The sequence below is a fragment of the Anarrhichthys ocellatus genome, unplaced genomic scaffold (assembly GCF_004355925.1).
Source record: "Anarrhichthys ocellatus isolate YVR2014 unplaced genomic scaffold, GSC_Weel_1.0 scaffold63, whole genome shotgun sequence".
NCBI classification, from domain to species: domain Eukaryota; kingdom Metazoa; phylum Chordata; class Actinopteri; order Perciformes; family Anarhichadidae; genus Anarrhichthys; species Anarrhichthys ocellatus.
Window position 1 is genome coordinate 1,168,499 of NW_022280093.1, and position 15,350 is coordinate 1,183,848.

At 44.5% G+C, this 15,350-nt stretch overlaps 1 protein-coding gene and 2 non-coding genes across 5 annotated transcripts in view; 2 read left to right on the forward strand and 1 right to left on the reverse strand.

Annotated features, from left to right (window-relative positions):
• Positions 1 to 15,350, reverse strand: part of LOC116397197 (partitioning defective 3 homolog) — a 314,996-nt gene that overhangs the window by 274,314 nt on the left and 25,332 nt on the right. For all 3 annotated transcript variants that reach the window (XR_004213660.1, XM_031872427.1, XM_031872426.1), the window contains exon 2: positions 10,390 to 10,491. Coding sequence is in view for 2 of the 3 variants with exons in the window: in XM_031872427.1 (XP_031728287.1) it covers positions 10,390 to 10,491 (102 nt within the window). In the remaining variant the exon portion in view is untranslated. The remainder of the gene's footprint in view (positions 1 to 10,389; positions 10,492 to 15,350) is intronic.
• On the forward strand, positions 8,071 to 8,142 carry trnaw-cca (transfer RNA tryptophan (anticodon CCA)). The gene has a single exon. It is a non-coding gene; the product is annotated as a tRNA-Trp (tRNA).
• trnaw-cca (transfer RNA tryptophan (anticodon CCA)) lies at positions 13,586 to 13,657 on the forward strand. Its single transcript has one exon. It is a non-coding gene; the product is annotated as a tRNA-Trp (tRNA).

Here is a 15,350-nt window from a genome sequence, read left to right on the forward strand (position 1 = left end):
TGTGTGTGTGTGTGTGTGTGTGTGTGTGTGTGTGTGTGTGTGTGTGTATACGCTGATGGATGAGTGTCTTCAGAGATAAATGGGTGCCTATTATTCGTGCCTTTTATAGACAAACTCCCTGCTGACTTCCGAATGGGAATAGCACGCAGTCTTCCCGCACACGCACGCACACACACACACGCACGCACGCACACACACGCACACACACGCGTTCCCATAACGAGCTACAACCGAGGGGCCCTAGGCTGTGGCACATCTGTTGTAGAGGAGACATAAGGCATTCATGCAGGGACTCTCAAGATTCTACACGTACTGTACACGCACATACACACTCCCTGCATGTGATGAATGAGATTTTTTTTTTTCTGAACACAAAGGAAGGAGGAAGTGGTGGTGGAGGGCGTCTTATGACAATTTTAACTAAAAATCCCTTGTGGATAAAACCATGGCTGAACACAAAGACACACTCTCTCACACTGGCCCACTGGCCTACAGATACCCTCTGTAATACACACTGCTCTTAGTATTCTTCCCCTTTAGTGCAGAAGACATCAAAAACATGGAGGCACAGTCATTTTGCATAATAAAGACAGAGACAAATACTATTTCAATAAGTGTTAGGGGAGATATGTGGAAACTATTTTTCATCATATATATAAAGCATTTTTGTGTAAATTTAATCACAAATTTAAGAAAAGCTTCAACCGTCAATTATTTGCTATTTTAAAGACCTTTTGACAATAAGGTAAGTCCTGGCCCGACCAGCAGCTGTGCATGAGGGAAGCAGCCAGCACTTCAGCATGTCTGTAAGCCTCCAGTATTTTAGCAGAGCAGGACATAATCTGAAAAGGTCTTTGGCCTTTTCTCACGAGGAGAGAGGCGATGAGCGCACACAGCCGTGGTGTTACAGAGGATTCGGCCCTCTGTCTGCTACAATATGCCCGTCTAAAGCTCTCCGAGCCAGGCTTAGCTTCCCGGGCCCTGGCACCACCTCCCTCCCTCCCTGTGCCAGTGTCAACTTCAGCTCGGTAGAGCGCCAGCCGCTAAACGCCACACTCAGCGTAGTGTGAGGCAATGCCCGCTCTCCACTCGAACTGGGTTTCTACTCTCCGTCCTGCATTGCTTCCTCCTTTCCTTTGGATGGATGTGTGTTCGTTGTTCTTCTATTTTCTCTTTTTCTTTGCTTCTTTCTGTCTTTGTTTTTACTTTCTTCCTTGTTTTTAGTTCATATAAGTATGTGCATGTGAGTGTGTTGGTTCAAGTTGTGTGCTCATGTGTACGCAGAGGTGCTTTAACCAAATCCTTCAGCTATTAACCCCTGCACCAAACTCACAGCTTTATTTAAACCAACACACCATTCAAAATGCTAACTAGCCTGGTGGATATCCCCTGTAATCAAGGCCTAGATTATAATATATATACAGTACTGGGGGGATCCCCACAATGCAGGTGCATTTGTCCCCCCAATAAAAGTCAATGACATGAAAATAGCGTGTAACGCTGCTGACTACGCTAACAGACAGAGCTCTGGAGGATGGCCGCTACGCTTCCGTTACAGCACCGAAGCTCAGATAACAACACACACAACACACTTCAACCTCTGCTCGGGTGGACATCACTCCACTATATCTTCACAAAGATAACAGCTGTTTGCTGATACATCAATGTTCAGCATTTTAAATACAGCTCCTTTAAATTGACACATAAAAAAACCATCAGAATGCAAGAAATGAAGTGTTTGACGCTCTAAATCCCCTGCTTATTGTGCATCCACCCCAAAGCTGAAATGAAACTTGCCTGTAATAAACCAACCCAGTCTAAAACAGACCTCTGCCTTCCAAATGTCTATTTGAGAGCCAATTTTCAGACCTAACCTTGGGGTGACTTTGGCTCTGTGAGGGTAATTATATATGGTTCTGAGAGAAGTAGTCAAGTGTTAAAAACAGCCGCTCATGGTCTGGAGACTCTAGAGACAAAGGCTACAGAGGGATACTTGTCATGCAGAAGAGACACTCGCTTGGTTTAACAAGGAGCTGAGAGGCAGCGGGGTGAGGGAGAAATAGGTCTATATTCAAAAATAATAAGCAATTGATGGTAGATTGAAGTTTCCTGCTTCAGATTGCAGCTGCTGTTGAACTGGCTGTGACTTTGTTTTAGTAATTTCCCAGCGGACGACCCCACTGGAGGGCCGCATGGAGAATGCACTGTTGCCCCCATGAGGCGAGGTGGAAAAGAGAGGTTTCTTTGAAACTCACTGCAGCCACACAATAGGGATAAAATGGCAAAAAGTGGAAACCAGGACAATGCCTCTACGCCTGGATCTGTGTCTGATGCCAGTGGGCCTTGTGGGCGCAGCGCTCACTACACAAGGATGATGGAGGAAAACGAGTCCTTTGTTAGCTTAGTGCTCCTCGGTACACCCCTCCGGGGGTCTTTGGGAGGGCAACGGGGTCCCAGTCGGGGGGGGGGGGCCCTGTATCTGTCACCTCAGTTTAGGGACTGTCTCATGGCGGCTGACCCAAATCGCCTCCCTGGGGCAATCCCGGGCCCCTCCACAGGAATTCACCGCTGCAGATAATAGGCTTGTATGGCAAAATATCCAGACACTGGAACCAAAGCAGGCCTGACAGCTGTCAACCGGGACAAACGTCCTCCTGCATGACACACGCACGTGCACAGTAGAAGAGGGGTAGAGTAGGCTATGTCTGCGTGTCTGTGGGTGGGTGTGTTGGGTACGTGCATGATTGTTTTTCTACAGAGGTGTGTAAATGTGTGCTTTTTATTGTCTGTGTGGGTCCCTCAACTTTTCTTTCTTGTTTCGGCGCTGCCTACCCACAGCTCGGTTTAAACGCCCCGGCATGTCCAGACAGTATTCAGGCGAGTAGACGCCATGTCAGGAACAATTTGGCGCAACGGCAGAAATCTCTTCCTGTAAGGGAGCTGTCACCTACGTGACTAGCTGGGTTGCCTCCGAGCTGAAAGACATGACCTGATTTCACCCGTTTTTTTACAGAAAACAACCGCAGAAGATGGAGGAGCCTGCTGCTCTGCAATATGGAGTATTATTGTTGTTACCCCAGGCACAGGGGTAGTGTATGTCGTACTGCATACGCTATACAGCTGAGGCGGTAGTTCTGTCAATAAGAATGGACCAATGTTATCCATGCATGTGGCTCAGCAGGTCTGTGTCAGCGGGTTCAGCATGGCTGTCATGTTCAAGACCGCCAGGTGATCTTTGTTCCACATCGTTAGAGGTCAGACCGGCTATAGTATACTAACCACAGAGCACAATGCACATGCTCACATTTGTGCATTATGATATTAATACTCTGCCGTCAGAACTGCGATACTCTTTACGGACATTTGAACTCTGAAATGGTCAGCCCTCTTCCACTTGTTCAAAATATTGGACACTCCATGTGTGCTCATGCTGCCGTGTGTGTTTTAAAAAGGACTGTGGTACACACTGTTTCATCACATTGGTCGAATGACGTACACAGTATTATGAGATATTGTAGATCATTTTATGCAATATATCTCACTTCATAGAACAACCTGTGCTGTGATACTTCCATTAGTTTGATACAAATGATTTTCCAGGTTCCATAGCATTACTAAATTGAAAACAGTACGAGCATCTATATATACAGTATATATATATATAGCCATTACATGTAATTTTTTTACCCTGCACTCAAAAAGACTGCCGCGTTTGCTAACAGTAGAGGCCTGTGGTTCAGCGTCCAATAGAAAAAGCACAGAGGCATCTCCCCACTGTGAGGGATTATAACTGCATAAGTGGGAAAGAGGGAGTTGCTGAAAAAGAACAACAGTACTCAACAAATCTTCCCCGAGTAAGTGAAGTTCAAAAGCTAAGAACCTAATAAACAAGCAACAACAGACAATAAATCCAAAGCCCCGGAGGAAAATGAAATGGAAAAACTGCTTGCTTCCGCCCACGAGCCTCTGAGCAGAGCAGCGGAGGTGAGAATAAAATTCCGCTACCGCACTGGGTCTTTCAGGATGCAGAGCTGACTCTGGTCCTGGGCTAATTACAGCTGGCTGCAAGGAGGGTGTGTACGGATGGGATGTGTGTGTTCTTAGAGGTGAACATACAAGTGGGAGTGTTCTTTCTTATTGTCTCCATGCTGGGTGACGACGTTTACGCGTTCTGGCGAGGAGAAGTTCAAACATGAGTGTGAGTCAGCAGTAGCAGCTTTCAAAGTTCAAGTACACAACCATATGTTTGCCTGCATCGGAGTGTCAGAGTGAGGATGTGTGTCAGTCTAAAGGGATTTGTTTGTGGAAAGAAGCAAGTGCCGGTGGCTGACAGGAAACTAGAGAAAGTGTCACAGCCTCGTGCACCCCTGCATGTATTCCACCTGCAGATCCTGCATCGTTCTGCCTGAGGGGAAGGGGGTTGCTTCCTAAACCTTTATCATACCACTGCAAAAAATCACACGGGGCTCCGTGGATCCATTAAAGTGTTCAGCAGCCACTGCACGAGACAATGAATCGCACTAAGTTGGTAAGATGCACAACAAATATGGACTAAATACTGAGTTCACCATGTGTGAGGTGAATGCATTACTGCGTCTGAGAGATGAGACAGCCAACCAGACACAATGGCCTTCTATCTAAGCCAAAAGAGGCTACACTCACTCCCAAACACATAGAAACACAAGTGCAGAAACACACCTACACACACACACACACACACACACACACACACACACACACAGCACAGACAAACAGAGTAATTAGTCTTTGATTTCCCCCGGCAGTGTTCCGGTACCAGGGGGCAGCTGCTGGGACCCTGCTTTAGCCTTGGCTAATTTCACTCACGGCTTGATCTCGACCCAGCACAGGTGCCCAATTGGCACCCGACCGCTGTTGCCATGGCAATGCCAACTTCGGGGGCCAAGGAAATGCCAATTGTCCAAGGAGCTAAACCACAGGAGCCATGGATGCGGTACTCATTATAAACAGGCCGCATTAGCGCAAATAAGGGGACGCGGTCAGATATGGAGAGTTCAGTTAGGTTCAATTAGATTTTCTCTTTTCCTTTCTTTACTTCCTACGGATTTCTGGCATTTATGTTTTTCTGTTTAGAAAGCCATGTGTGTTACTCTGAGGCTGTATCCAATCCACAAAAACAAAACCTTCTGTGCAGCAGACGGTGTGCACACTGTAGACATGCTTTAACCGGGCTTGAGTGCCTCTCTGTGGTTCACAAGTGTCACTGCAACGTCTGTCAAGCTGCAGCAGCTCTACGCCTCTACACCTGCTGTACAACACGCTGAACTGAACCGCTGACTCAGGTACTTCTGCTTTAACGAGCTTTTTCCGTTAATCGCCCCTGAGGATAACCCCCCCCCCCCGACCCCACCCACACTCACTGAACCCAGAGGACAGGCTGGCTTCCTCTCTCCATCCAGACTACGAACACCTCAAATCACATGATGTTTGAAGAGAGAGGGGGGGAGACAAAACTGCCGTTTATGAAGAGGAATGGGTGGGCAGCCACAACCACAACACATCAGACAGGAGAGACTGCTCACATTGAACACTGTGCATTACTGTCACATCTGTGATAGTGTTAAAACAAAATCCTCATTCCTCATCACTTCTATAGGCTATGATGTCATCACAAGCAGACATGCTCAACCGTTGTTCTGCGATGTAATTTGGTATTTAAGGTTTACGACTGAATTGAATTTTAAATTTCTCTTGATCAAAAATATCAGAGTTTTGCATGTTGTGCATGTTCTCCTCTCTGAACTGGGTGCATTCACACTGTTCAAATATAAACACATTACTTGTTAACAAATTAGTCTGAAACTCAAAATCGCTCAAAGGACTTGATTACGAGAATCGAGTTGGCTTCTGTGTCAGACAATGAGTTTGTCTTGTGCGACAACAACAGTTTTGAAGTTTTATACACCATTTTAAATGCTAATGCGATGGCCCAATTTGCCTGTAACGACCATTAAAGTTGAATCTAATTCGATGTAATTAGCCATATCACACCCATTTCATTTCTTTATAAACTCATTTCAGCAGACCCATATTGTGGAGTTCTTTCCTAAGGCCATCTCCGAACCAGGAGTCATTTTAATTGCCACATTGCCATCTGGTGAACGGATGAAGTGTCTGTATCACAGCCATTTCATGGCCATCAGAGGTCTTTTTTTTACACCGAATGAATTTTCAAAAGTCTAACCTGAGGCTCTTGAGCTCGATGAAAGTTTGCACCTCCTTCCTCGACACCCTTGACTGACTGGATGAGCTCGTGTCATTTGGCTAGAGGCTCATTCACTCCTGCTGATGAGTCTTGTTTGAAATTATCAGCAGTTTGTTTAAAGCTGCCCTTAAATAAACACACACACACACACATGAAACCACAGTCTCTCCTTCCCTCTGACAGACAGTTGTAGATTTCTGGGTATTTGCTTCACGTGGATAAAAAAAATACACACTGAGGTTCAACTGTATAATTGGGATTCTTGTTTGAAATTCTGAGTGGACTTATTCTGTGAAGTTTATTGTACTTGATGTTGTGAGTATCTTCTCTGATATCACTCCAGTACTCCTAGAATGTAGCTAGTGTTTTTACAGTTATCCCAAACCCTAATATTTATATATTTCATTCAATGTGTGAACTGAAGAGTTGCTGCTATTCACACAGTGTGCTGCTGTCTGCAATGCACCACCACAGACCATATAAGAAGCGTTTTTACATCCACTGTACGTGAAAAGCTTTGACCCTGACATTATTTGAACACACTAGCTGGTGATCTGGAGTCAGACATCCTGAGTCCATCCTTGTACAGCAAAGACAAGAGGACACATAGAGACACATGTGTATAGAATAGAAAGCACTGTGGCTCTCAGAACTGGTTAAAGACCACTCCCTACAGATCTAGATTAAAATAGTCACGCAAAATATTTTTTTTTATAATCAACTGGCCTTGATTAAAAAAGAAGAAGTGCTCCTCTTCTGCATAACACTTCACACTTCTGTCCAACTGGTGGCAGTAGAGCACCAGAACGCTAATGTGGCAACTTCCAACAAACATATCGACAATTACTCAAACACATGAGTCACTAGTTACAAGTACAGTACAGGTAGTGTTAGGACACCGTGGACATGACATTCAAAAGGTCTAAATCAAGCTTTTCAGCCAGCTCAGAGAAACTATTTCCTTTCCATAACCTCTATGATCTGAGCAAAATATGTCGCCAACAAACCTCATCATTTCAGTAGCATTATCTTTATAAGGAAATAAGTGTGGTCATTGAGCTCAACTTCACTTGAAACAGCAAGGGGGGGACATTTACGCAACACAAAACCAAAACTAAAAGTAAGCAGATGTGTAAACACACTCTCATATTGCTGGTGCATGTGACATGGAAGTTATATCATCAGTGTGAAGGTCTATCGAGCAGAGACAGACAGGCTGCAGCATGCAGCTCTATGACTGCATATGAGTCACAGCATGAACATCAGACAGCTCACTCTCTCTCACACACACACACACACACACAAGGCCTGGATGCTCCCAACGGTAGAGTCACCGAAACTAGCAGAGTGACGACAGTAGTTTCTACATGAACTCCCCTCTGCTGTTTACAAGGGTAGACGTGAAACCATGCATTTACATGAAAAACATCAGCAGCAGTCAGTGAACATATGGTCATGAGTACTACAGTCTGATGTATGACTAGAAGCGGGTGAAATTGATTTTACAAACAGCTGCAATATTATTTTAGCTGTTGGTTCATCTGAAATACAATCAAACTAACTGCTGACCAACCTGACTGGTTCAAGAGAAGGGTATGGCATGTGCTGCTTATCTGCAGCTGCCTAGCTGACATTGACGCGACATAATTGTGTTTGTTAAGTGTGTAGATTTGCTGTTTTTCAGGGGGCCCCGAGTCCTGTCTGGACTTTACAAATGTGGCCCACAGCAGGCAGGAGGAAAGGCAGGAAGCTGCAAAGAGCTAGAACAGGTCTGCAATGTCAACCATGTATTGTCAATAAAGGTTAGAAGTGACAAGCAGTTGCAGGGCCTTGTGGCGCAACGGTAGCGCGTCTGACTCCAGATCAGAAGGTTGCGTGTTCAAATCACGTCAGGGTCATTGGTTTTCGTCTCATCAGTTACACCACACTACAGGAAGCTGCAGCAAGAAATGTAAACATACATCTTTCCACTTTGAATACGACTGATGCGGTGCTGATAGTCCCTCCAAATGACTATACCTCCGGTGAACAGCTATCTTATTATGGCTAAATGGATTCTCTCTTTTATGTTCAACTTTAACTCCACTGACACCCCGAATGTGGTTTAAAGTGTTACCACCGGGTCCAACGCTGTCACACTGACAATTAAATGGAGGTCACACACTAACACAAAAAGTACCAAAATAAATAAATAAACTAAAACATTGTCTAAAAACACACAGCCAATTCCAGGTCAAATCAAGCAGTAGTAGTAGTAGTAGTAGTAGGCTGAGTACTGCACCCATAATAATAGGAGCTGCATTGTCATTAATGGGTTAAATTCAAAGGTCTGGGTAACTCTGTTCCTGCCTGTATGTAGAGTAAAACAGGGACAGAGGCAGTAGCTAATAGGAAGAACTGGACGGACTGGATTTACTTCTAACAACACACAAAGAAGCAAACACCCACTCACACACACCGGGATAGAAATCATGTGTGTGTACACACAGAAACACAGACACAGGGCTTTTTCCACTGGCGTGAAGTACTCCGAGTCATTTACAGCAACTACCAACACAGTTCTACTACATTATGTCAGTCTGGTGACTAGCTGTGTTAGCCTGACTGACGTTGGTATGATTGACAGTATGATACAGGTACAGAGCAAACTCCACAGCTGGAACATAACCCGTACAATATCACTATTACTGAGCAAAGCGACATACAAATATATATAAATAATCAAAAAGATCTGCTCATATTGTGCTTGTTAATTGTTAGGCTAAAGTTCTGTTGATGAAATGTAATATTCGGTCACCCGTGGGATGTAAGGAGCCCACACAGCCACCAGGGGGAGCAGTTATTCACAGCATGGGGACAAATGGAAGATAATGAAAAGGAGAGAATATATATGTGCCAAGTAGTCTTCAATTTAGTTGAGTGTAACTTACAACTGAATTCTTTCTTTGTGTATTGTCTGTAAAGGACCACAGCAGATGGATGGAGGAGAGGAGAAAATAGTGCTTTAGACCGCCAGGTGCAAAACAGCTGCTTTCACCACTGATCCCACCTGATGTGTAACCATGGCACCTACCACGTATCCATTATACGGTGTGTAGATACACATGCACACATACTCTCTCACTCATACGCGGTTTCTCGACAGATGCACACACACAAAAACCGAAAAGCACCTGCGCGTCAAACAGACCAACTTGTTCAGATCTGAGATCAGAGTTGACAGCTCACTGGACTTGAAAACCTTCGACAGCAAATGTGGGAAAATGTATTTTTTCCAACATGAAACTGCAGCACAAAAACACAGTGTGTGTTTTCAGATTTCACAGGATAAAGGTGGCTCAGATATCCTGAGAAACCTGCTGACGGATAGGAATCAAAGATAACACTTTCAATTGAATCTCACTTGTTTCATCACCATTTAGAGGAAGACGTTGTGATGGCCCTGTTGGCTTTGAGCCATGATGAATCATTCATGTCATCACACCAGCACCAGGATCAGCTAAGTGAACTGGTTGAAAACCAGTCAAACTATTTGCCGCTGACAGAGGCACAAAGACGGGTTGTAGCTCACTAACTGGCCACAAACAGCTAGTGACTCAGGTGTAGTCACCACTGCTCCCGTGGGAAGGATGCAGTGGGATTGTGGGTAATCATTTACAGCTGGTCTTGGGGGTGCGGTGATATCATGCTGCCTATGAGATTTTTTTCCTCACACGCCCTTATACTGCAAAATATAGTAATACAAAAAACCTCACACACACACACATACACACACATCAAAGAGGAGCCTTGAATGTAACACAGACCACTACACTGTATCCTTAAACCCTTCATGTAGGAAAGCAACGTAGGTGGAAATGATCAAACAGGGAACCTGGTGATGTGCAAGTGTTCTGTAATGTTTTAGTAACGATGAGGGCGTAAAAAGGTGTAATCATAAGCACATGTCATTGGAGCTCTCTGTTGTGCTGCCAAAGAGTGCAGACACGAAGCAAATGAGGTAAAAAGCTGCATGGCAATGAAAAGAGGTGGCGAAACAGGACGTGACAGTTTGGGGAAATAAACAAATGAATAAAAATATGCAAACGCAGACTCCCCTTTTCTCTCAGTCCCACACACACACACACACACACACTTTGACTCACCCTATCTTTGTCGTCCACCACATCGCACAGCATGTCATCCAGGTCCAAAATGCCTCCATCTCCATGTTCCAACCTGTGGACCTGGACCCAGTAGCTGGGGTCCTGGAAGAACAAGAAAAAAAGAGAGTATTAGCTCTGGGATAAGATTAGCTTTATTTGCACCATAAAGACTAAAAGGATTTGAAGCCACACAACATGTTAGCGTTGCCGGGCCAAAGGAATTAGCAGCTTGTGTCTCATTAGGAATCAGCTGTGATCCAATCACCACATGGCTCAAAATAATGATCCGGTCAGCTGGCACACAGGGGCTCTGACATGGTTATGGATTGACATCATGATAGCGGTTATGAAATATTTGTATCTCCTGCTGGACGGCCTGCAAAGGAAGCACACGCCTCATGCCTTCCTCCAGGAGTGTAAAGGGAGAATAACTGTGATACAGGCACACCAGGAGGTGACACATTCATCACTTCTTATGGTCACATTCCCTGCGTAGGCGGTGGTAACGCTCCTATGCAGTTCAAAAACTGTCACCCTTCTTTTTTTTTTGCGTCAGCATATGAATATCATTCATGCATACGTAATGCCTTCAGGAACAGCATGCAGTGCAGATTAAGTCCTGCATCAACTCAGTACATCATACAAAGTCCAATGTGACCTTTATGAAAGATCAATAACTGCTTTTCTCAAATGATGATGAAAGGCTGAATGTTTCTATTAGTTTGTGCTTTATAGTGATCACAGTCTTGTCCCATTCTTCTCACTTAATGCTGCATCAGATAGTGGCCAGTAGGTAGGTGCAGGTCATATATATAGTTTGAGAAGTGTGAACATGTCCATGCATCCTATAAAGACACATTTACATACTGTATGCAGAACATAACTATACTTTTCACAGCATTGCCCCAGCATGTTTACACACCTGCTCATGTAAAGTCTCATTAGCATGCTGTGCTGCCCTTCATAGGCAGAGAGTATTAACGACAGAGGCAGTGAGGTAGGAAGATAATGGTAGAAGGTTTGCACGATGGCTGGCAAATTTCACACGGAAAAATGATTGCCATACACGTAATATCTATCTGTTTTGATTCTTTTTAATCCTTATAGAAATAAAATGTCTGTTATGCTGGGTCACTGTCTGTCTGTGGGCTTCTAACATTCATATTGGAATTAATATAACACATTTGTTTTCAAATGAAAACTACACTCGAGTCAAAAGCTTATATTGGTACTCTGCTAAGCTAACTCTGCTAGCTTTAGAGGGAGTCTGGCTGTTTTTTTATATTTTCATGATGATAAAACAGATTCAAGTCTTCTCAAACAGAGTTACTGCGTTTAACCTTTATAGAGCAGTATCGTTTTTGGAGGAATGTGAAGCAGCTTCATAGCGTGACTGTTAGTCTGTAAATACTGTGAACAGAATATCGTTGAAGAAGAAAGACGTGTGGTTTGGATGTTTGATATTCAGAAATAAAAAGTTGAAAATATATCCATTGGTTCTCTCTCCTCCATCAGACAGGAGGCTAACGAGTAACCATTCAGCTCAGTGAGTGTCCTTCCTCCTTCCTCACTCGTCTGGTCTCACTCTATTTCCTTCCCTCTGTCTCTTCTCCTGCCGAACTGAGCCGTCTTCGGGCCTGTGGTTAAATGCCTTCATGCACGGCTCTGTTGTACTCAACTCCGATGCGGTTCACCGGGCAAAATGGTCCAAATCATGAGGGGAATAACTGTGTGGTATTTTCCTTCCTTCTGAGGTTATTAGTGGGGGGGGGGGGGGGCAAGTTCATCAGGGGCACTACCAAACGACAAGACACGGCATCAGAAGCAAAGAGAATGATTTACTTCCCATGTCCGCTGAAAGAAGAGTGAAGCATTTCAAAAACTACACTGCAATACCACCACTCTATGTAACATACTACAGACAATCCAGAGGAAGAAAGACACAAAACATATACCAAGTCATTATAAACCACAAAGTGACCTTCAGCATTAAACTGGGTTGACATGCCCCATGTCCGTTTGGCATGGTCCTCATGCAGACTTGTTCCTCGGATGGATTATGAGGAACAAATATGTCTCTGACAGAAGCTCAGCCACAGAACTTAATCCCAGAAATGCACTCTGGGCGGAAGGAAAGCATTCGACGTTGACTGTTTGGATCTGACTTGGTTAGAATGTCTGTTTGGGAGCCAAGTCTGTGGTGCTTTGACTCCAGCTAAGAACCATCAGTTCAAGGCCTCTTCATCATGACAGTGTTAGCAGAGAATTCATCCCAGGCTGGGATTGGTTTGGATTTTGTGTTTTAGGGGTCAGCTCTGAATGCTTTGGTGAAGATACCACACACACACACACACACACACACACACACACACACACACATACACACACACACACACACACACACACATACTTGTAACACTTGTATTCTTGTAAGTATTAGTAAGACCTCCTATGAAGATACAGCTGTTCATGTTATCAAAACAGTGTGCAAGAACGGCTCGTCGCGTGAGTGTGAAAATGGAAGATCTGTTTGGCAGAATGTCGCAAATGCCACAGAGGATCATTGAACGTACAGAAAAACAAACATGGTGGCTTTACATGCAGTCACAGAATAATCCCTGCTGTGTTGGCCCTGAACAGATCTGCAGGCTAAAAGACGTTTTGTGTTTGGGCAAAGCAGATACGAGCAGATATGCAGGATGTGTATTGACTGCCGGGTGATTTAGCTCCTGCCCCAGTGACCTGTTGAGTCACGAGTCAGCGTTATTCATCCATTCATACATTGCATGAGAGACACACCACCCGACTAGTCCGATCAGGTATCCTCTAAACTGATCCACTGTAGAAGGTGAGGGAACACAGTGAGGTGGTTGTTCTCTGTGACACACACACACACACACACACACACTTGCGACATAAGCTCAGACAATAGCTCTCTTCACCCCATTATCTGTCTTTATACCAGAGTGGGTTGCTTGTTCCTGTCGAAGACCACACAAAGACTGGTGCCCTGGAGGAAAGTGGGGGAGGGAGGAGGGTGTGAGAAAGTGTGTGTGTGTGTGTGAGCGAGAGAGAGAGCACATGTGCCCGTGTGTGTTTTATGATTGCTTGCGTGAGCTCCTGCAAGTGTTCCAATTCCCACAGGAGCGAATATTAGCAGCTAGATCTACTTCTCAAATGTCCAGGGCTGCAGGATGACCTCGTGGCGCAACGGTAGCGCGTCTGACTCCAGATCAGAAGGTTGCGTGTTCAAATCACGTCGAGGTCAGGAGCTTTTAAGGGCTGAACAATCTTGCTGCTGCTGGCAACAATCCAGCAGGTCACAAGCTTAATCTTGGGAAGTGGAATTTGTGCGCTACGCGAGTTAATGAAGTTGATGTTAGCAAAGATGACAGATGTATTTGTCATTAGGGGAATGTTAAGCATTTGGAGAAGATCCCGCAAAGAGAGAAAACAGGCGGCGTGTTGAAACTTGGCAAACCACTGGCAGCAGTTTACACGAGAGACGTGATGTTCTAAGGATGGTATCAACAAGCTCTGCTCTGTAAGCAGAGAAAGTGGGAGAGATATGATAACTATAACATCTGGCGCAAAACCGTAACAGTTCTGGTACAGATAACCAACAGCAGCAGGCCATGCCTGAGGTGTGGCTATGGTAGTCAGCGGGGGTGCCTCCAAGTCTAGCTCTGTCTCCATCAGCACCACATACCCCACCCTACTGGTGGTCTTAGCCCCAAAGGCCAAGTACCAGCACTGCCTCTAGTGGCCTTGTGTCCTTGCACCCATCGGTGCCCCAAGATGCAGGAAAACCAGAGCCATAAGCCTATCACACTGGTGGCTCTGACCACAACACCCTGATGTTGAGGTGTCAATTTAAACAATAGAAGCAGTTGATATGTCAGTAGAAGTCAAAGTGCTGAAAAAAGTTTTAGCGTCACTTTCTACGTTTTTGGAGATCGAGCCCGGAACAGTCAAAGTGATGTTCCCTGCCATTGAAACTGAGGGCTAAAACCTGCAGGCTTTATTTAATCCAAACACTGTGTACAAGTATTTTATATTATAATATTAAACTACTTCTATTTCCACTCACAGTGTAGAAATCTAAGAGCTAAGTTTTGGGTTTGGGCAGTTATTGTTGGAAAAATCTCAAGTCATTTAGAGAGGACTGCACAGTCTCCAGAGTTCAGGCCCCACTATTAAACTCTGACCTTTGGGAGACCAGACCTCCTGTGAGTCATCACAGGAGGAGTTCAACCTCTCAACCTCCCACTTTCAGTTTGCACTCTGCAGCACAATAACAGCTGTGAATTATAGAGTGTATGTTCTCCCCAGTGAGTCATAAACACTAGTGTCACAAACGCTTTCTGCCTCTCTTGTGCATGAACACACGTACGCACACACACACACACACACACACACACAACTCCCGAGATTATCTGTGCCAGAACATTCACTGCAGAACGCAAAACAAATTCAAAATAGAAGATAGAGGACAGTAGCAGCGTACATGTTCTACGCCTGCATGTGAAACAAAAACAATGTTTTTACAATGTTTGTTTCTTTAACAGAAAAAACTGAATAATTAATGATTATTAAGAACATATGTGATCAGGGCTGAAGTATGTATATGATACACACACACACACTTCAAAAGAAACAGCAGTTGAAGAATGTGCAGTTGATGACAGGCAAACAAAAGCCTCAAATAATGTTAATGTCCTTCTTTGTGTATCTTCCTCTGTGGATTTATGGTGTCATGCAAACAAATACTGGACGAGGAGTTTAGGCAGCTCTGCTATGGTTAAGATGTCCCTGTGGAGCTGACGCTGTTCATTCATAAATAGCTACTTCTAATTGACCTCGCAGACAAGTTGGCTGATTGACATCAGACGTTGAGGGTTGAGACAAGCTTCTGTCTGTGGTGAGACAATGGTAGATTATCCAGTTGAATGTAATTCACC